Source organism: Vulpes vulpes, chromosome 5 (genome assembly GCF_048418805.1).
Source record: "Vulpes vulpes isolate BD-2025 chromosome 5, VulVul3, whole genome shotgun sequence".
Classification (NCBI taxonomy): Eukaryota; Metazoa; Chordata; class Mammalia; order Carnivora; family Canidae; genus Vulpes; species Vulpes vulpes.
The window spans coordinates 70,021,049-70,041,729 of NC_132784.1; the positions used below are offsets into that span (position 1 = coordinate 70,021,049).

Genomic DNA, 20,681 nt, shown 5'->3' on the forward strand with positions numbered 1-20,681 from the left:
GCAGGGAGCAGAGGACGTCACCCACCACCCTGCCTGGTCACAGCCCACACTCACCCAGGGCCCAGACCCCAGCCTCCTATTAGAGGTTGCTAACTGCCAGCCGGAAAGGGGCCCAGGTTCCTGCTCTGGGGGCGGGAAGCCAGGAGGATTTGCATCACCCCCCCCCCCCCAGGGCTGTCAGGACCGAGCATCACCAGAGCCTCAGGAGGCACAGCCAGGCCTAGACGCAGGGTGGGATGGGGGGTGCTGGCTCTGGCCTGGAGTCTGGGGGTCACCAGCAAGGCTCCGGCCTCGGCTCCTTGCCTCTGCGTTGATGGCTGCAGGGTGTCCCGGGGGCCTAACCCGTGTCCCCACGGCCCATCTCCCAGTTGGCCTGTCATGGGGCCACGCCCTCTCAGAGGAATGTGTGGAGGGCCTGCCTTGCTTCTTCCAGCTTCTGGGGTTCCCGCTTCTGCTGCGGGGTCACGTGGGCTTCTCCCCTTTCCTGACAAGGGTACCAGGCACTGCGTTAGGGGCCACCCAACGAGCTCATCTCAAATCTGTCTGCAGAGAGCTTGTGTCCACAGGAGGCCCCGCTCATGGGTGCCAGAGGTCAGGACTCGGACGTGTCCTTCTAGGAGACACAACAGGAATGGCCACACGGATGCAGGTCCCTGTCGTCCTGTGGGGTCCTGCCCATCCCCGTCTGTCCCCTCTTGTCAACATGGGTGGTGCCTCCCTGTGAAACGGAGGGTGGCCTGATGGGGGAAAGGGATTTTACCAAAGGCTCTTCCCATCGGGGTTGGGGTGGGGGGCAGGGGGCCGGGGGGGCGCCGCGGAGAAGCTGTGGACGCAGCTCAGTGGGAGGGGATCTGCCCACAGCCCGCCTGGACAGGTGGCCCTGGAGCCGAGGGTGGCCGGGACACAGGGCTTACCCGGGTGGGTGTCGAAGGTGCAAGGCTTCTTGAGGGCCCTGGAACCTAGGGCCCTTGGGCTCTGGGGAGACCCCTGCCCTGCAGGCTCACCCCTGCCCTGAGCATGCAAAGAGAACTGGCTGGAGCAGGACAGTTGGGGGAGACCTGGGGCTGCTAGCAGCCAGGTGGGCCACTGGGACCCAGCTCCTCATCACCTGGGCTGGCCATGGGCCCCCAGCCCTCAGTCCCTGGCGGGTGGGGTGGGGCGGGGCTGACGTGCCCAAGCCGCCGGAGATAATCAGGGGCGCAGTGCTGGGCACCGAACCTGGCAGCCAGCCAGGGAGAGGCAGTAAACTTGATGGGAAGAGCCTGTGTGGGATGCCTCCCCCTACCCCAGTCCTCCTGGCAGGGGGGGCTGGTCTGTCTCCCCCATACCCATGCAATCTTTCCCAGGCCCCCACGGTCCCCTGCACCTGAGCTGTGTGCACCTGCCCGACCGTCTCACCTGCTAGTCCCCTCTCTGCCCAGGCACACCCAGGATGCCCATCCCCATCCTGGGCCAGTGGGCATGTGGGGCAGGGGGGCTGCATGTCTGGAAGCCCATGAGACTTTCTGGCTCTCTAGGACATCCCCCACCAAAGCCCCTGCAGGAGTGGTGACGGGAGTGGCCGGCTTGAGGTGCCCAGGGCGGGGTGAGTAGCGGGACCGGAGGGAGCCAGGTAGAGGGGCCGGAATGCACCCACCTGGGGAGGGGGGGTGAAGGAGCCTCCTGAACCTGCAACCAGCTGCTGAAGGGGGCCGCGTGGACGTGGCTCAGGCAGGGCTAGCTGCTGGGGTAGGCACTGGGCAGACCCCGTGTCAGTGCCCCCCAATCCCCGCCAGTGTGGCAGCAGGGGGAGCTCCCTCGGGAAGGCAGCCCTGGCCTCAGCACGTGGGCTCTGTCCCTGCAGAAAGGTCCTCATGCAGGATGCTGGGGGCACCTGTCCTGGCAGCCCGGCGGCTACTGCGCTCATGTCGGGGCCCGGCCTGTGCCGGGGCGAGATCGAGTTTGGAGGGTCTGGGAAGAAGCGTGGCAAGGTAAGTGGCTGCCCTCCCCACGCCCCGTGCCCCTTGGCCACCACTGAGGGCTCGCTGCAACTCCTGTGCTCGCTTCCTGCCTCCCCTAACCCTGCGCACCCCCACCCGGTGTCTGCTCACTCTGGGGGGGCATGTTCAGAGCCCCCAGGCCGGCAGAAGTTCGGAGCTGAGAGTGTCCTCTGCCCCCACAGGGCACATCCAGGACCCCTCCTCTGTCCACCCCTAACCCCCCATGGAAAGGGAAGCAAGGCGTAGACACGAGTCAGGGCCGCCCGGGTCACAGGGCAGGTCAAGGCAGGACCCATCTGAGCCCTGGCTTCCTGCTGCCACCTGCCCCTAGAAAGGGTTCAGCTTCTCTCCTAATGGTGGTAGCCCCCCACCCCGTGCCCAGTGCCCCCCAGTGCCCCATGCCTGGCACGCCCCACCTTGCACCCTGAGGCCACTGCCCCCCCCCCGTGCCCAGCGTCCCCCCCACCCTGTACCCTGAGGCCACAGACTGTCCTACCCTGCAGTTTGTGAAGGTGCCCAGCAATGTGGCCCCCTCCGTGCTCTTTGACCTCCTCCTGGCTGAGTGGCACCTGCCAACTCCCAACCTGGTGGTATCCCTGGTGGGTGAGGAGCGGTCGTTTGCCATGAAGTCCTGGCTGCGGGACGTGCTGCGCAAGGGGCTCGTGAAGGCGGCTCAGAGCACAGGTGAGGCCCCCCTGGGGCCCCAGGACCCTGCCATGCCCCCCGGGGAGTGGAGCACCCGCCCGCTGACCCTGGAGCTCCCTGCAGTGGGAGCAGCTCCTAGGGAGGCGGTGGGGGTGGCTGAGGTCCCCCAGGAGGTGCAGGCTCACCCCACTGGCCTCGGCCAGACACCCCTGGGGGCAGTGGCTCTGTCTGCACCCGTGCCTGCAGTGGCCCCGTTGTCCTCTCCGCCTCCCTCCGGGCAGCATCTGGCTGGAGGGTCCTGGAGTCAGAACCCGAGCACTGGGCTTGTGTTGGGGCCGCCGAGCCAGCAGGAAGGCCAGGGCGGGACGTGGGGTTTCCCAGCCCCCTCACTGCAGCGGTGATCATTGTACAGCAAAGGAAAAGCTGACATACCCCACAGGCTGAGGGCCTCATGATTGGGAGAAACCCTCCCAGGCTCTGGTCCAGCTCGGACCACGGGACAGAGCAGTGGCCCACTGTCCAGGGTGGCCCCCGGGGCCCACTCCCAGCTGACACCCCCAGGCCCGAGAGGTGCTGCGGCTCCACGGGCCTGGGGCCCAGGGCCTGCCAGCTGGGGGGAGCGGGACCTCAGGGCCCTCAGGCATACAGAGCTCCCTGCCGCAGGGGCCTGGATCCTGACCAGTGGGCTCCGCGTGGGCCTCGCCCGCTACATTGGACAGGCGGTGCGCGACCACTCGCTGGCCAGCACGTCCACCAGAGCCCGAGTGGTGGCCATTGGCCTTGCCTCGCTGGGCCGCGTCCTGCATCGCCAGCTTCTAGACGATGCCCGGGTGAGCGTCTGGGGCGAGGTAGACCCAGGAAACAGGGAGGGGCTCACGGTCCCCAAGTGTCACCCACCCCAGGGTGGGAGGGAGGTTCCCCTGGGAAGCCACATACTCCTGGGGAGCAGCCTTGAAGGCTGACTGCAGCCCCCCACTGCTGCCTGCTGGATATTTGGCAAACAGATCCTGGGGGCCGTCATGTACCAGGCCTGTGGGGGACAGAGCAGCCCCTGCCCTGGGGGCTCATGGGCCTGGGGAGGGAGGCGGGCACCCTGAAGGGTTGATACTGAGGTGAAGCTGTGGGAGGGGAGCAGGGCGAGGGAAGAGGGAGTGGAGGGAGCAGGGGGAGGGGAAGGAGGGAGGGGAGGGGAGAGGAAGGGGGAGGGACAGAAGGGACAGAGGGTGGGGGAGGAAGAAGGAAAGGAAGCAGGAGGGAGGAGGGAAGGAAAGCCTAGGAGGGGAGAAAGAGGAAGAGAGAGGGGAGGAGGAGGAAGGGGAAAGCAGAGGAGGAGGGAGGAGGGGCAGACCGGCAGGCGGCCAGCAGGTGGCAGCAGTGCCCAGGATCCAGTGGAGGGCGGTCAGTGGGTCTGGGCACAGAGCAAGGCCCTGCCCAGGACAGGTGCCGGGCATCCCCGAGGCCCGACCCCCCCCCAGTGGCCTCCACTCCCACCCCAGGGTCTGTCTGAGGCGGGATGGTGAGCGAGGGGAGCTTCTTCTACCCGCTCTATCCTGAGGACCCAACCCCCCCTGCCCCCCAGCCCCTGGGCCCCAGGCACAGCTGCAACCCTCCCTCTCCCCCTCCCTCTTCCTGGGCTGGGGTGGGAACAGGCCGGGCAGGTGGAGGGAGGAAGCCTGGCCCGGGCCTCACGCTTTGTGTTTGGGGTTGGGGGTTGTCCAGGAGCACAGCCCTGTCCACTACCCGGCGGACGAAGGTGGCAGCCAGGGCCCCCTCTGCTCCCTGGACAACAACCAGGCCCACTTCATCCTGGTGGAGCCTGGGCCCCCAGAGGAGGGGGACGGGCTGACCGAGCTGCGGCTGAGGCTGGAGAAGCACATCTCGGAGCAGAGAACTGGCTACGGGGGTGAGGCTTGCCCCAGGGGGGGTGCAGGGGTGTGTGTGGGGGGGCAGGACCCCCAGGTGGGCAGAGGAGAGCCCTTGAGGCTGAAGGCACAGCACTGCCGGGTGCAGAGGCCGGGATGCTAAGGCCGTCAGGGCTGGGCAGCTGCCAGCGGGTTGGTGGGGGCACAGCCACATGTGAGAGTATCACAGGTGTGTTTGCACAGGGACCCCCCTGCCCAGAGGCTCTTTCTGTGGGCTCAGGGCTTTGGAGAGAACATGGATTTGCAAGTTTTGAGAGGCCCATTTCCCAATACCGGCCACGAGGTATGCTGCCACCAGAGGGCAGTGTTACCTGAGGAATAGGCACCACTGCTGCCAGGGGTGGGTTTGAAATCCAGATTTATTAAGAAATACCTGGTGTGAAACAAACATTTATACACAAAACATATAATTGGTTATGATATTTATGAGCAATATAAAATATTTACTGAGTGTTCTTTTATTTTTTATTTTTAAAGATTTTATTTATTTATTCATGAGACACACACACACACAGAGAGGGGCAGAGACATAGGCAGAGAGAGAGAAACAGGCTCCACGCAGGGAGCCCGATGTGGGATTTGATCTGGGATTCCAGGATCACGCCCTGGGCTGAAGGCAGGCGCTCAGCCGCTGAGCCACCCAGGCGTCCCTTACTGAGTGTTCTTTTAAAATGAAAACACAACCAAAGCCATGTTTAAGCCACGTAGGTGGCGCGGGGCTCTGGGCTGCTGGAGCCTGGAGGGCCCCCACACCCCGACGTATCCTTCAGATTCAATCAGGAAGGGAGCCAGAGGGGACCGGCCAGGGGCCTGGTAGTCCTGGCCTCCCCAGCACCAGCCAGTTTCTCATTCGGAAGTCTCATTTCTGATTTATGGTTGGGGGATGAAACCGGCCAAGGCCCCTCCTTTACCTCCTTGGTTTGCCTCTGTGGGCCTCGGATGGTCTGCAGTGCGGCCAGTAGAGCTTCCTGACGTGAGGGGATAGATGCGGGGGACTTAATGTGGCTGGTGTGGCCGAGGAGTTTAAGTAGCCGTGAGTGGCCGTCCTGGACAGTGGGGGTGGAACGGTGCCCTTGTCCCCAGGGGGAAGGGGCATGTGTATGTGATATGCAGCCTGGAGCGCACACGTCACTAGCAAAAGCCCCTGGGCCGGCATCTGCCCAGAAAATGTGGTGGGTGGATAGTCTGAGGCCTGGGGGGCCCACAGGGAGGAGGCCAGGCTCCCCACTTGCCGGGCACCGGGGCAGACCTCACTGGTGCTCTGTCCACAGGCACCAGCAGCATCGAGATCCCTGTCCTCTGTCTGCTGGTCAATGGTGACCCCAGCACCCTGGAGGTAGGGCAGGGGAGGGGGGGGCCTGGCGGCAGCCCCCAATCTAACTATAGCTGCCTGCAGGGCCCTGCCCGGCCTGGGATGGGGCACCTCTGGCACGTGGGCATGTGGGCTCAGGAGGGCGCCCAAGCTGATGTGGGGTCCACTCTCCCCACTGTGCTGCCTCAGAGGATTTCCAGGGCCGTGGATCACGCTGCCCCGTGGCTGATCCTGGCGGGCTCAGGGGGCATCGCAGACGTGCTGGCTGCCCTGATGAACCAGCCACACCTCCTAGTGCCCCAGGTGGCCGAGAAGCAGTTTAAAGAGAAGTTTCCAGGAGAACATTTCTGCTGGGAGGACATCGTGCACTGGACGGAGCTGGTAGGAGCCTCCCAGGGCCTGCAGGGGCCAAAGGCTCTCCTCCCGGCCCTGTCCCCTCCTCCCGGGTGGGGCTGGCCCTGGGGAACACCCCTGCAGGTGCCTCTGTGCCCCTGCCCCATGCAGAAGGTGCCAGCTCCTCCCTCTCCCCACAAAGCCTCCCAGCTGGCTCTGCCTCAGGCCCTCGGAGAAAGCCCCCTGGGGGAAAGGGCTGGGGTGGCGCTGCCCGGGTGCGCTGGACACTGAGCTGGCACGCTTGCCAGGACCCGCCTCACACGCCATGTGCCCAGCTCGTGCCTCCCTCCATGTGGGGCTCGTGGCCTGTCCCCTGCCCCCTGAGGTGTCAGGGCCTTTGTCCTGGTGTCCCAGCTGCAGAACATCACCGCCCACCCGCACCTGCTCACCGTGCATGACTTTGAGCAGGAGGGTTCCGAGGAGCTGGACACGGTCATCCTGAAGGCGCTGGTGAAAGGTGAGGGCCTGGGTGGAGGTGGGGTAGCCGGCCGCCGCTCCCCATGGCCCTGGGCTCTGTGCCTGGCCTGGGGCTGCTTCCCACACCCTGCCCTGTCATGGATCTCACCCTCCAGGGGCTGGCAGGTGAGGCAGGGCCACCGCCCAGGTGCAATGTCAGCAGCCAGGACCCCTGGCTCGGTGTCCCTCTGCTAAGTTTGCACTTGCACGTGTGTGTGTGCATGAGTGCCAGGCCTATATGCATGCGTGTCTGTACATACACCTGTGTGAGTGCCTGTGCCTACCTATAGGCGTGCATGTGTGGACGTACATGCACCTATGTAAGTGCCTGTGCCTAAATGCGTGTACATGTGCACCTGTGAGTGCCTGTGCCTATGTGTGTGCTCGTGTGCGTGCGCCTGTGTGAATGCCTGTGTCTATATGCATGTGCCTGTGTATGTGTGTGCCTGTGTGCAAAGCTCAGCACTTGCTTTTCCAGCCACACGCATAACTAGAATGACATATAGAGATGACATGCAAATCCGTAAAAGGTCCTGTGTTGGCAGGTTTTACCGTAATTTAAGACACTATTTCGAGTGTTCAATCCGGTGGCTTTTAATCCATTTGTGAGTTGTCAGCCACCCCACTGTCTAATCCGGATGGTGTTCATGGCCCCAGACAAAGGCAGCACCCGTCAGGCACCCTGGCATCCACCGACTTGCCTCTGGACAGACGGATGTGCCCGCATGGGGTCGGTCCTTCCATCACTGGGCAACAACACGCGTCCATCGGCTCCTTCCTCCCAGCCCCGTGTTTCTGAGGATCGCGCACACTGCAGCACCTATGGGTGCCTCGTTGCTTTTTAAGGCTGAGGGATGCTCCACGCCAGGACCCGCATTTGTCTCTGTGTTCCTCTCTCGACCACGTGGGCTGTCCTTCTGTCCAGCTGTCACTCGATACCTTTTGCTATTGTGCCAAGGGACTGACTTCAGGGGAGCCAGACAGACCTAGGCCCGGAGGGGCAGTTTGGGGCCGAACCGCCCTGGCGGGAGGGGAAGCTCATCCAGACAGACTGTCCACTCACTCCTGCTCCGCTCACCTGTCCCATCGGGGTCTCAGGGGCTGGTGCTCCTGCCTGGGAGTCTTGCGACATCATGAGCCCCTCACTATTGTCCAGGGGGTGTGAAGCCGGCTGCCGTCCCCTAGCCAGGGGGACCGCCGCCTGTCTCATCGGGCCCCGTGCCCACCGGTCCTGATGGCCCCAGGTTCACCCCTCCCCTCCCGCCCGCTCTGTGCAGCCTGCAAGAGCCACAGCCAGGAGGCACAAGACTACCTGGACGAGCTCAAGCTGGCCGTGGCCTGGGACCGCGTGGACATCGCCAAGAGCGAGATCTTCAACGGGGACGTGGAGTGGAAGGTGCCCACCCGCCGGGCAGCTCAAGCCTCCAGGCCTAGCTTCTCACTGACTCAGGGCGAGGACCACACTGAGGGCCACTGGTGGGCCCTTCCCCGCTCGCTGTATGGGTGACAGGGAGCCCAAGGCACCTGCTGGGGGCTCCTCACTCAGGCCTTCAGGCCTCCAGGGCCCGGGGCCTCGTGGCCGCTCAGAGGGACAGGCTGGGGCGCAGGAGCTGGGGGGCTCCCTGAGCACTGGCTCCCGCTCACTCTGCCCGTCTCCCCCACCTGGGCATGTCCCGTGGCGGCCCCAGTCCTGTGACCTGGAGGAGGTGATGATGGATGCGCTGGTGAGCAACAAGCCGGAGTTTGTGCGGCTCTTCGTGGACAACGGCGCTGACGTGGGGGACTTCCTGACGTACGGGCGGCTGCAGCAGCTCTACCGCGCCGCGCCCCCCAAGAGCCTGCTCTTCGACCTGCTGCAGCGCAAGCACGAGGAGGGCCGCCTGACGCTGGCCGGCCTGGGCACCCCGCAGGCCCGAGAGCCGCCTGTGGGCCTGCCCGCCTTCTCCCTGCATGAGGTCTCGCGCCTGCTCAAGGATTTCCTGCACGACGCCTGTCGCGGGCTCTACCAGGAGGTGAATGTCCACTGGCGGGGAGGGGCGTGGCCGGGCCACCAGGAGACTGACGGCCCTGTCCTCCAGGAGCGGGGACCAGCCAGGCGGCCCGAGGGCCGGAAGTGGCCGCTGGATCTGAGCCGAAAGAGTGAGAACCCCTGGCGGGACCTGTTCCTCTGGGCCGTGCTGCAGAACCGCCACGAGATGGCCACCTACTTCTGGGCCATGGTGCGTTGGCCCTGGACTCCTAGGGGACTGGGCGGGGGGGTGGAAGGCAGGTGGCCTCCTCAGACCCTGCCTCCTAGGGCCAGGAGGGGGTGGCCGCCGCTCTGGCCGCCTGCAAGATCCTCAGAGAGATGTCGCACCTGGAGACGGGGGCCGAGGTGACCCGCACTGTGAGCGAGGCCAAGTATGAGCAGCTGGCCCTGGGTGAGCCACTGGCCTGGCCCTCAGCCCACCAGACGCCCCTGTGGGTCTGTGGCTCCTCCTAGTGGGGAGGCGGACCCTAAAATTCCAGCATCAGACCGATAGGTAACTCCGACGTGGCCTTGGGCACACACCAGGTCTTGCAGCCAGTTGGGCATTTGGGGTGACTGGCAGGGGAAGGAAGGGCCCCAGCAGGTCAGGTGGGGAGGCGGGTGCAGCCTGGGGCCGCGGCAGTGTGGGTGCCAGCGGCCGGTGCCCGGGCCAGGCCTCTTCTCCGAGTGCTACAGCAACAGCGAGGACCGCGCATTCGCCCTGCTGGTGCGCAGGAACCGCTGCTGGAGCAGGACCACCTGTCTGCACTTGGCCACCGAGGCCGACACCAAGGCCTTCTTTGCCCACGACGGGGTGCAGGTGAGCATCTGGCTTTGGGGAGGGCAGATAGGAGGCGCCGGGTCATGCGGGGCAGGGGCGCGGTGCGGGGGGCTCTACTCCTGGGAGGCGCCCGCCTGGCTTCCTTCTCCTTGCCCCTGGCCAGCCCCCCGTCTGCCTCTGGCCTCAGCACGGCCCTCCTGCACCCCCAAACCCAGCCTCTCCCCGTAAAGGGGTCTTCCCGCTGGGATGCCTGGGAGGCCAGCGGCTGTGCCTCTGCTTCAGGCTTTCCTGACCAAGATCTGGTGGGGGGACATGGCGTCGGGGACGCCCATCCTGCGGCTGCTGTGTGCCTTCCTCTGCCCGGCCCTCATCTACACCAACCTCATAACCTTCAGGTCTGTTGGGCGCAGGAGGCTGCTGGCTTGCCAGCCGCGGGGGGGGGGGGGGGGGGGGGGGGAGGGCGGCTGGGCTTCGCGGTGCCAGCGGTGGCATGTGCCCATGGCTCCCACATCCAGCATCTGTGCGGGCCCCACTCAGCGTGCCCAGCGCTTCCTTGGGTGGCTGGTGCTTGGGGCCCCGCAGGCACCTCCAGAGCCCTTCCTGCGGGTGCCGAGGGTCCCCTGTGCTTGCAGTGAGGAGACTCCGCCGCGGACGGGCCCCCGAGACCTGCAAGAGCTGGACAGCCTGGACTCAGAGAAGAGCCTGCTCTGTGGCCCAGGCAGCCGGTGAGGCCGTGGGGCAGGCAGGACGGGGGTCGCACCTGCTCCGGGGGGACCCCTGCCCCGCTTCACTGTCAGCTGTGCTGTCCTTGTGCTGCAGGCCGGAGGACTTGGCGGAGGCACCAGGGGCCAAGAGTGACCAAGGGCCTCGTGCTGCCTTCCTGCTCACGCGCTGGCGGATGTTCTGGGGCGCACCCGTGACCGTGTTCCTGGGGAACGTGGTCATGTACTTTGCGTTCCTCTTCCTGTTCACCTACGTCCTGCTGGTGGACTTCAGGCCGCCTCCTCAGGGGCCATCTGGGCCCGAGGTCACCCTCTACTTCTGGGTCTTTACACTGGTGTTGGAAGAGATCCGGCAGGTCAGTGGAGGGCCCAGCCCAAGGAGCCCTGATCTCAGCTGAAGGCTGAGCCCTGATCCCCGCTCCAGGCTGAGCCCTGATCTCAGCTGAAGGCTGAGCCCTGATCCCAGCTCCAGGCTGAGCCATTATCTCAGCTGAAGGCTGAGCCCTGATCCCTGCTCCAGGATGAGCCTGATCCCAGCTCCAGGCTGAGCCATGATCCCCACTGACCCCAGCCTGGGTTGGGCTGGGCTGGGCAGGGCAGGGCTGTCTCCCATGAGCCATCAACAGACTGCCTGCCCCTCTGCCAGGGATTCTTCACAAATGAGGACACACATCTGGTGAAGAAGTTCACACTCTATGTGGAGGATAACTGGAACAAGTGTGACATGGTGGCCATCTTCCTGTTCATTGTCGGTGTCACCTGCAGGTCTGTGGGGCCCAGAGGCCTGACGGGGGACACCTCAGTTGGACTAGTGGGCCGGGCCACCTGCACATGAAGCTGCAGAAGGCCTCAGAAATCCCAGCTTGTCTGGCCCCCATGCTGTGTGTCCTCACACAGGAGGAAGCTCCTTCTCGTCTGTGGGCACTAGCAGCCCATCCAACCCACCACCCTCCCCCAGGATGGTGCCCTCGGTGTTTGAGGCGGGTCGCACAGTGCTCGCTGTTGACTTCATGGTATTCACGCTCCGACTCATCCACATCTTTGCCATCCACAAGCAGCTGGGCCCCAAGATCATCATCGTGGAGCGCATGGTGAGCCCCTGCCACACCTGGCCTGCCCTGGCCCCCCGGCGGCTGGCGAGATGGCGCCCCCCAGCCCGATGACCACTGACACTCTCCTCTCTTCCCCCCCCCTCCCCCCGCCCCCGGGAGATGAAGGACGTCTTTTTCTTCCTCTTCTTCCTGAGCGTGTGGCTTGTGGCCTACGGCGTGACCACACAGGCCCTGCTGCACCCCCACGACGGCCGCCTGGAGTGGGTCTTCCGCCGTGTGCTCTACCGGCCCTACCTGCAGATCTTCGGGCAAATCCCACTGGACGAGATCGATGGTCAGCACACGGCCCCGGGGAGGGGCAGTGCCTCTGAGGCAGCTGGGAGTGGGACCTGAACTTCAGGGTGCAGCCAGATGGGGTCCAGTTTAGTCTCCTTTTAGAACACCCAGACATGAGGCCCTTGAGAGTGGCCTTTTGGGGCCACGTGAGGCCCCAGCCAAGAGCTAGCCGAGATGGGGGTCTCTGCGGCCAGCCCCCAGGCCCCACAGCCCAGGGGCAGCTCCAGGCTGATCTTTGTTGGTCACAGGGCCCCCAGACTTTGGGCCCCAGGAGAGAAACTGAGGTGTGAGGAGACTGCAAAGCAGGCAGGGGCCAGCCTCTGCTTTGGGATGGTCTGGACCAGGGGCTGCCCTGGTCCACCCCTCCTCGGCTCGAGGCCAGCCCCACACCCCAGAGCCTCTGCCTTCCTGGAGGACCCTGCAGGACAGCAGGCCCCCATCACCCACCCACCTGCCAGAGGCTCCGCATCAGGCCCTGTGCCCCCGAGGCCAGGCCCCTGTGCCATGAGGCCGTTGCTGACAATACCCTTGCTGCTCCTGGGGACACAGCCCAGTGTGTGCCTGTGTGTGTGGCCTACCAGAGGGTGCAGGTATCTCCAAGGCGGCCCTCATATGGGCTGAGGCCAGTGGAGGTTCCAAGAATTTTCCAGGACCGTGGGTACAGTGGGGGTAGAGCTGCTCTGCCACGGGGGGCCGGGTGGTGACAGGTGCAGGGAGCCCCAGGGTGGGGGACGGGGACGCCCGAGCAGACCCCGGGGATGGCTAGGATGCTGTGAGGAGGAGGGGGAGAGGGAGCCAGTCCCTCGGGGAAGGTGAGGCAGCGCCAGGGGCCCAGGGTGGGGGGCGTTCACGGAGGCTGGTGCAGGGCTGGGCTACCCGGGGCCCCAGGGCAATCACAGGCGCACCATGTCTAAGGCCCGACCCGGACCACAAAGCTAATGAGGTGAGGTCACTGTGCCCGCCACACATGGTAAGAGTGACACAAACAGGCCGCCGGGATGGGGAGCGGTGCCGCCGTGGAAGTCAGCTCACGAGAGTGCTCCGGAGGCCCACTTCCTTGGTCTGTTTGTGTAGCCTGTCCCCTCGCCCTGTGACTCCTGGGTGTCTGCTCACCCCCATGTTCCAGGCCTAGTTTCAGCAGAACCTGCCTCCCTCCCTGTACGGCCCCTGCCCACTCTGTCCTGCAGGGCCCTCGGGAGGCAGGGGGCGCCGGGGTCACTTGGAGGGCCACATTTCTGGCTGGCCAGCCCCAGCCACACGACAGTGTGCAGTGGGGTCACAGCCCCTGCTCCCCAAGAGGCTGGGGCCACCCAGGGAGGGCTGAGTGCTGTAGTACCATGGCCGTGACCAGGGCCAGCTCCCTGAGGGTCCTGTGCAGCCCCCTTCCGCTCCTGGGCTGGGCTTCCTGTCTGCTCGGGCCTCTGGGGGACTCCACCCCCAGGTGATGTGCAGCCTGTGGGTCTGGGGCCCAGAGCGCCACCCTGCCCTCCCCATCCCTGTGTGGCAGGCTTCAGACCTGGGGACAATTTAATCTCCAGCCTGGTGGCCCGTCTGAGAGTCACGGGGTCTCATGGCTTCGGAGTCTGGGTGCTGGGGAGAGAGGGTCGTGAGTCAGGCTGGTGACAGGCTGCAGCTGTGATCCTCAGCACCCTCCCCTGCTGCCCCCTCGGGCGTGCCTGCCCAGCACACGGAGCTCAGCCTGTTCCCAGATCGGGCACTCCTTCCGCTGCCCAGAGCATGTTCTTCGAGCTGGCCCAGGGCACTGTGTCCACAGTGTCTGCAGCAATCAGTTAAGGGTGGTGAGGCCACATGTACTTTGGAGATGGTGTAGACTTGCCCCTACCCTCCAGCTGGGTGCCATGTGACAGGCCTTAGTTGCCTGAAGGCCCTGACAAGTCCTGCGGGGGACAAGGTCACCGTCACCCCTTGCCTTGGCCAGCTCTCTCCACACCACAACCTTTGGTGGTGGTGGGGAATCCATACAACTACCAGCAGAAACTGGGGGGCACAGAGGAGGACCCAGATACCTTGGCTCTGCCTCCAGAACCTGTGGCCCTAGGTGAGACTGTGGTCAGGAGGAGGGGAACATGGGACCAGTGCCCACAGGCTGACCATGGGCCTGGTGTGCTAGGACTGGGGTGTCCTAAGACAGGAACTTTCAGTGCTAAGCCAACTAATCCCCAGCCAGCCAGGACAGGTGGGCCACGCAGCCAGTGCCCTCAGAGCCTGGATGGCCTCAACCCTAGGACCAAGCTCTCAAGATCTGACAGTGTCATACAAGGTGTCCCCCCAATGCCACTTGTTTCAGAATCCCGTGTTAACTGCTCCCTGCACCCCCGACTGCACGAGGGCTCCCCATCCTGCCCTAACCTCTACGCCAACTGGCTGGTCATCCTCCTGCTGGTCACCTTCCTGCTGGTCACCAACGTGCTGCTCATGAACCTGCTGATTGCCATGTTCAGGTGGCCCAAGCCCTGTTCTCCCTCTACTTGTGGGTGGTCCCGGTGGCCCCTGTGCCCCAACACTCCAGACCCGCGGCTGCAAGTGCCTCTCTGCCCCCAAGGGTCTGGGGCTTATGTTGGGAGAGGCCTGGAGGTAGGGTGTCACCCCAAACTGGCAGAGCTGGAGGAGGGTGATGCAGTGAAGGACAGGTGTGGGGAAGGGTTGCAATGGGGGCCGGCTGCCAGGGCAGGTTTGCACTGGGAAGCCTGGGCTGTCCAGGAGAGCGGAGGGCAGAGTGAACCCCATTCTATACACACCCCGCAAGCGAGATGAGGGGCCAGAGGCAATCACAGGAGAAGAGGGTGGGAGCTCTGTCCACGAGGACTCCATGGCTCCAGGAGCAGTCTGAGGCCGCAGAGGGACCAGGATGGGAGCACACGGGGTGCTTGTGTGTTCACCGCCGCCCACACGCCTGCCCCACAGCTACACATTCCAGGTCGTGCAGGGCAACGCCGACATGTTCTGGAAGTTCCAGCGCTACCACCTCATCGTGGAGTACCACGAGCGCCCCGCCCTGGCGCCACCCTTCATCCTCCTCAGCCACCTGAGCCTGGTGATCAAGAGGGTCTTCCAGAAGGGGGCTGAGCAGAAGCGGGTGCACCTGGGTGAGGCCACAGGGCAGGCCGTGTATAAGGGGATGGGCAAGGTGCCAGGTGGACAGAGGCCCGGGTCCCCTCCTCAGCCCCCAAGGCCCAGAGCAGCTGACACGGGCTGCACCCCCTGCCCTCCCTCCACCTCATCCCCAGGGCCTGTGCACAGTAACCGGTAGGGCCGGGGGTGGGCCTTCCTGGTGCCAGGGCTCCTGGGGCCGGATACCTGCTGGGCACAGCCTGGGCTCCCCTGGCCCTGGGGCCCACCTGGCTCCAGCCAAGCCTGTGGCTACCCCGGCTTCCCAGAGAGAGACTTGCCGGAGCCCCTGGACCAGAAGATGGTCACCTGGGAGGCGGTCCAGAAAGAGAACTACCTGAGCAAGCTGGAGAAGCAGAGGAAGGACAGCAAGGAGGAGGTGCTGCGAAAAACAGCCCACAGGTACACAGGGGCTTTACGGGCGCCCTGGAGCCCCCCACCCCCTGGCCTGGAGACCAGGGACTGCGTCCCCCACCCCACAGGCCGCCAAGAGGGGCTGGCAAGGAGGGCAGGTGAGGTGCCTGCTGAGGGAGGGCCAGACCCCGAGTGGGGCGCCTGAGGTTGTGAGAGGCCCTCTGAGACCACTGCCATCATCACTGCTGGGCGGCGGGAGGCTTAAAGCTGGCATGGCCCTCCCTGCCAGTCACAGGTCCAGCCACAGGTCCGAGTGGGGGTGGCCGAAGCTGAGAGGGGCATGCGAAGGACAGCATGTAGAGGGGGGAGGCCCCTTCTTGCTCTGCGGCCTCCTGAACAAATTCCCCCCTGCCCCTGCCCCTGGGTCCCCCTAAAACGGTCTGTGCCCACTGTCCCATCAGGCCTGCGGCTTCTGCCTGCCCTCACTGGCAACCCCTTAGCCCATCACACTTCCAGGGAGGGCAGAAGGGCTCTGTACCCTGATCTGGGGATGACGGGCAAGGGCAGACCACTCCACGCAGAGAGGCCTCGGTGATCCCAAATCCACTCAAAGGGCCTGGGTGACCAGGGAAAGGGAGGATGGAGAGATTGCCCAAATGGAGAGCACCCCATGCCAACCAGCTTCTGCTACAGGGTGGACTCTGTAGCCCAGTACCTCGGGGGCCTGAGAGAGCAAGAAAAGCGCATCAAGCGTTTGGAGTCACAGGTAGGCAGGCCAACCTCATGCTCCTCTGACCTCGGGCCCTCACCCATAGCCCTGCACCCCAACATCCAAACTAATGGGCCCACAGCCAGGCTTGGACTCAGCAGGCAGTGTAGGGAGAGGCCCTGGGGGGTGCAGGAGCTGTACCTGCCCCTGTAAGTGATCCCTCACTGTCCACACCTGCAGCCTTGCTCTCACGCCCATTCCCTCAAGTACAGACCCCAAAGGGGAGGGTCATGGGCTAGCCGGGGCCCCGGGGATTACCTGGATGCTCTCCCTCCTCTAGATCAACTACTGTACAGTGCTCCTGTCCTCCATGGCCCCGAGCAGCACCTCCTGGAGTAAGTGTGTGTCCGGAGAAAACAGGGCTGCGGGAGGGTCACAGGCTTGCCTGGGGGCAGGCAGAAGGCTGTTAAGCTCTGCTGTGTCATCTGCCTTTCTGTTCTGCAAGGGGACTGGCCCAGGCCTCTGATGGCCCTTGGTGGGAGGTGGTCTTTAGGGTGGGGCAGGTACCCTTTGCCAAAGCCCACCACCTCAGCCAGGCGTGACGCCATGGCCACTCAGACTCCCTTCCCTGGGCCTACCCCCCTGGACACCCAGCAGCTAGGGGTCCTTCTTCCTCGCCAGACTCCCAGAACTTCAAAGGTGGACACCAGCAGGCCTCTGCTGACCACAGAGGGGGTGCAGACGGCAGGAAGCACCCAGAGGCTGGCCGGCCGCTCTCAGACACCTGAGCTACTTGGACTCCTGGCACACAGGGCCCACCTCTCCCTGAGCCCCAGATCAGGATGGGCAGGCAGGGTCTTGGCCCTTAGCTGGCCATCCCAAGGCCCTACGGACACACCAACCTTCCCCTACCTCTAGTGCAGCCCTCAGTGGGATGTAGCTCTCAGCCTTGTCAAAAGAAATCACCCCTTGCCCTGCCGGGCACCCTCTCCATCTGGAAGCACAGTGGTGTATGGCAGGCCCTCCTCCAGACTGGTGGAACCTGTGGGCCCCTACCCAAAACTGCCCAGCTCAGGCCAAAGCACCTATCTGGTGGGCAAATTTTGGGGCCTGTACCTGTCTATCAGACCCATGTTGCCTGTTAAAAGACTCTTTTTTTTTTTTTTTAAACACTAGCGGCTACAACTTCTGCCCTTTAGGACCTAGGGTCAGGGGTTTCCTACGCACACTGGTTCCCACCCCTGCACACCCTCAACTGCTCACATGGCAAATGCTGTCCTGAGAAAACCTGCCCTGTGTGTGTGTGTGTGTGTGTGTGTTGGGGAGAGGGGTGGGTGCTGGCTCCTGTGCTCGCCCGAGCTACATCCTGGGACAGGATGGCTGATCTCTGCTAGGTCCTGCCACCAGGAGCAGGGGAGACATCTGTGTCTGGTCTGCCTTCCCTGACACCCTCAGGGGTCCATGCGCCCCAACCCAAGGTTGGGCCAGTCACACCAGCAGTGCCCTTGCACACGGCTCAGCTGTTCTGGCGATGTGACCAGGACACTGGTCATCATCACACATGGCCCTGATGAGGAAGGGTCCCTGTCCCCACTCACATTCCGGCCTCCTAGAGACCCATCTCATACCCTGTTGGGAGCAGAAGCTGGACACCTGGGACTGTGGGGTTGCCCCCTCGAGGGCCTGGGGCCTTCTCCACCTCTTGCTCTGGATCAGGAGAGCTGGAAAGAGGGCCTGCTGGTGAACCCAGGCATGCATTTAAAAAGCCTCCATGCCCACTGGAGATTAAGTTGGAGAGACTCAAATGAGAGAACCGGGTGTTGGGTGTACAGCATGGTGGACAATGGACCGAGGTGCAGATCTACACAAACACACACACACAAGTCCTGAACAACACCCAAAACCTTTACTGTGGCCCCACAGGCATGTGGTGGGCCAGGGTCTTTGCTGTCCACTGGCAAGCTGTCTGCTTCAGAGACCACTATCCCGAGCCCTAGCCCATGCTGCTGGCACCTCACACTGGCAGCCCGCTGGCTCCCTTTCCAGGGCGGGGGGCCCCAAGCTCCACTCTACTCCAAGTGGCCAGTGACCCCGGCTGCCCTCCTCCACCGCATGGTCAGGAAGCGCCAGCCAGGCAGTCTCTTCTCTCAGATCTCTGCACCTGAGGCCTCAGGTGTGTTGTTCTTGTTCCGGAAATGGTCCCTGCTCCGCTTCCTGCTACCATGGAAGCCAACGGTCTCCACCACTGGGGGCCCCGCCGCTGACCTAGCATGGGCAGCCCCCTGTGGCACGTCCACTTCCTGTAGCCCCCCGTGGGGGCTGTTCCCTTCCTCAGCCTCTGGGCTCCCAGGCCCTACAAGGTGGGCCAGCTCCACAGGGCCCTCACCCCCTGCTGCTCCCAGGTCCCCAGGGGCACCCCTGCCTGGCTCTCCTGTCTTCCTCAGGGCCCTCTTCCTCTCAGGCCTGGCCTCGCCAGCTCGGGCCGGTTTGGTGAAGATGACTCTTCCCTCCCCACAGCTGGAGGGATCCTGGTTGAAGGACGGCATGTAGTCTCTGGGGCCAGCCAGGCTCTGGGAGCTCAGGAAGGCCAGGGCGGCGGCCTGATTGCTCTGCTCACTGACCTCGGCTACGTTTTCCAGGCTGTACTTGGTCCAGCGCTCAGGGTGGGCCATGTAGTCAGGGATGGGGGGCAACTTCGTGCGGGCAGGGCTCTGACTGGCCCTGCCCGGGCCCTCTCCTGGAGGCTGGTGTGAGGATGCCGGTGGCTGCATGAAATCCCCATGGTCACCCAGGCCTTGCCTGGCTGCGCCCTCCAGGCAGTCAAAGATGTTGCGGCTGCGCCAGGAGAAGGTGGAGCTTGTGCCTCTCAGGTGGAAGGGCTGTACTGAGGCTGTGGGGAGGCCTTTCGGAGGCAAAGGGGTCTCATCGGGGTCTGAGTCCCCCTGGGCCTCCCCAGACAGCACCCCTGGGGGCAGAGCTTCCATCTCAGTACCGCCAGGCAAGCTGAAATCGGAGTCTGAGTCACTGAGAGAGACGGTGTCGGAAGGCAGAGCGTCATCCTCTGTTCCTCGCTCGGCTTCCAGGGGCTCTCCTACCCCTACCTCAGACATGTGTCCCAGGGCCACCACACCTAGACCAGAACAGCCCAAGAAGTTCGTTTCTGAAGATTGCACCCATTTAGGACGGGCCCCTCCTATAAACCCACAGTCCCTGGGCAGGCGGCAGGGCCAAAAGGAAGAGCTATGTCCTACCAAACAAAAGACAGAGATTCCCCCCTCCCCCCCAACGTCTCACCTCCGTTGTCTGATGAATGTCTGTGCAGTCACCAGAATACTGGTGGGTGAAGTCCCGGCAAAGGCGCCTGGTGGCCTCAGTCCCGGCTCCGCTTAGCTGCTCAACTGTAGCGGGCAGAAGGTGGGAAGGACAAATCGTCAGGGAGCACCAGGGCAAAGCGGTACCGCGACCCCCAGTGGGCGGTCCTGGGTTTCCGGGGCCCAGGCCCAGGCCCGCCCGGGCGCAGATCCTTTGGGAAGATCTTCACTCAGCCCTCTTGAGCTAAGTCTAGGGGCCCGCTGGGGGTGGAGGGTGGGGGGGTTAGGCAGGCAGCAGCCAGGGCCTGACCCCGGGGGCAGCGGCAGGCTCTCGACCAGGCGGCCCGTCTACGAACTGCTCAGCACAGCTGCGCCACCTGCCTGGGCAAGGCACGGGCTGCCCCTGCCTGCCGAGACGCCCCAGGACTCCACGCGGGTCTGCAGCCGGGGCCTCTGCGTCTGACCGTCAGGCCCGCGGGGAAGTGGGGGGCCAGTGGCCGCCCGGGGCATCCCAGCGGCAGGGCAAGCCCGCGGCTCCGGCAGCAGCCTCTCCTGGCACGTCCCGAGCCCCGCCTCCCGCCTCCCCCGTGCACCCGCCCGCCTGCCAGCCCAGGGGGACCGGGCAGGGGGCCCGGCGCGCGGCCCCGCGAGGGAAGGAGCTCCGGAGGGCGGGGCGCCACCGCGACCTTGGGGGGCGGCCGGGCCGGCGGGCGCCCCGGGGTCGGGCACAGCGCCCCGCGACAGCGAGCGGCCGCGGCGGCTCCCGGGCTTCTCCGCGGAGACCGGCAGCTCGGCGGGGGCAGGGCTGGGGCGCGCTCGGCCGCCCGTGGAAGCCGGCGCCGGCTGTCTCCGCCCCGGCGGGGGCCTGGCCGCACGCGGGCTGGGGCTCGCCAGGCTCGGGGAGCCACCAAAGACGCGAAACACCTCGGGGATGTGGGGCAAGGAGGCTGCGAAAAGGCGACCTCTCTCCCGCGCCACAAGCCTACCGGCTCAAAGCCGCCGGGCCGCCTCCATCTTCCGCCGCGCTCGGCCTCCTGGGAAACCGAGTCTTCCGCCGGCCCGGCGCCTCGGCGTCCGCACCTGAAGAACTACACCTCCCACAAGGCACCGGGACGCTACTCCCGCGGCCTGTCGGGTCCCGTAGCCCCTGCGCATGCGTCCTCGCTTTTCTCCCTAGTCTCCCCCCTCCCCGGAAACGTCGGCTCTCCTTCGCGCAAAGAGCCGGAATTGAGGAGGGAAAGGAGGGAGGAGGAAGAGGCAGCACTGCGACTCCCAGAATGCTCCAGGACTAACGGCCAGCGCCGCGTTCCCGGGGCCCCAGCGCCGCCTGCTGGAAGTCGCGAGCACAGCGGCCGCCCCAGACCGGAAGTGCATCGTCGCACGCGGCATCGTTGCCGGGTGCTTCCGGTCAGGCCGGAAGTGCGGGCCGCCCCCTCGTGGGTCGGGGGAGGGGGCGGGTGGGCCGGGGCGGTCCCGACGGCCCGGCCTTGCTGCCCACCTAACGGCCGGTATGGCCGCGTCTCTCGGGGCCGCGGTCCTGGAGTGCTCGGGAAGCCCGGGGACCCCTCGTTC

General features: G+C 64.9%; 2 protein-coding genes across 3 annotated transcripts; one reads left to right on the forward strand and one right to left on the reverse strand.

Annotated features, from left to right (window-relative positions):
- Positions 1–1,849: 1,849 nt before the first annotated feature.
- On the forward strand, positions 1,850–17,720 carry TRPM5 (transient receptor potential cation channel subfamily M member 5). Its single transcript, XM_072758721.1, has 24 exons — positions 1,850–1,970; positions 2,483–2,663; positions 3,288–3,454; positions 4,344–4,527; positions 5,818–5,882; positions 6,048–6,239; positions 6,606–6,708; positions 7,985–8,103; positions 8,396–8,719; positions 8,786–8,926; positions 9,004–9,127; positions 9,390–9,535; positions 9,779–9,891; positions 10,129–10,221; positions 10,316–10,574; positions 10,865–10,983; positions 11,177–11,309; positions 11,430–11,604; positions 13,915–14,068; positions 14,532–14,713; positions 15,005–15,137; positions 15,783–15,855; positions 16,139–16,193; positions 16,480–17,720. Exons 1-24 carry the CDS (start codon positions 1,854–1,856, stop codon positions 16,584–16,586), a joined length of 3,459 nt encoding a protein of 1,152 aa, XP_072614822.1. The 5' UTR covers positions 1,850–1,853; the 3' UTR covers positions 16,587–17,720.
- On the reverse strand, positions 17,683–20,393 carry TSSC4 (tumor suppressing subtransferable candidate 4). 2 transcript variants are annotated; one of them, XM_026004191.2, is made up of 3 exons: positions 20,096–20,393; positions 19,093–19,196; positions 17,683–18,928 (listed from the first exon to the last, which is right to left on the reverse strand). In XM_026004191.2, the coding sequence occupies exon 3, from the start codon at positions 18,906–18,908 to the stop codon at positions 17,946–17,948; it is 963 nt and encodes a 320-aa protein (XP_025859976.1). In that variant the 5' UTR covers positions 18,909–18,928; positions 19,093–19,196; positions 20,096–20,393; the 3' UTR covers positions 17,683–17,945. The 2 variants fall into 2 exon arrangements, with proteins under 2 accessions (XP_025859976.1, XP_072614823.1); XM_072758722.1 differs by lacking the exon at positions 20,096–20,393 and adding an exon at positions 19,796–20,081.
- Positions 20,394–20,681: the final 288 nt, after the last annotated feature.

Bases quoted from the DNA above. Each gene is read 5' to 3' on its own strand.
- TRPM5 (XM_072758721.1), top strand. From the start codon at position 1,854: ATGCAGGATGCTGGGGGCACCTGTCCTGGCAGCCCGGCGGCTACTGCG. The intron at 8,104-8,395 runs GTGCCCACCCGC...TGGCGGCCCCAG, and splicing joins ACGGGGACGTGGAGTGGAAG to TCCTGTGACCTGGAGGAGGT. The intron at 16,194-16,479 runs GTAAGTGTGTGT...CTTCCTCGCCAG, and splicing joins CCCGAGCAGCACCTCCTGGA to ACTCCCAGAACTTCAAAGGT.
- TSSC4 (XM_026004191.2), bottom strand. From the start codon at position 18,908: ATGTCTGAGGTAGGGGTAGGAGAGCCCCTGGAAGCCGAGCGAGGAACA.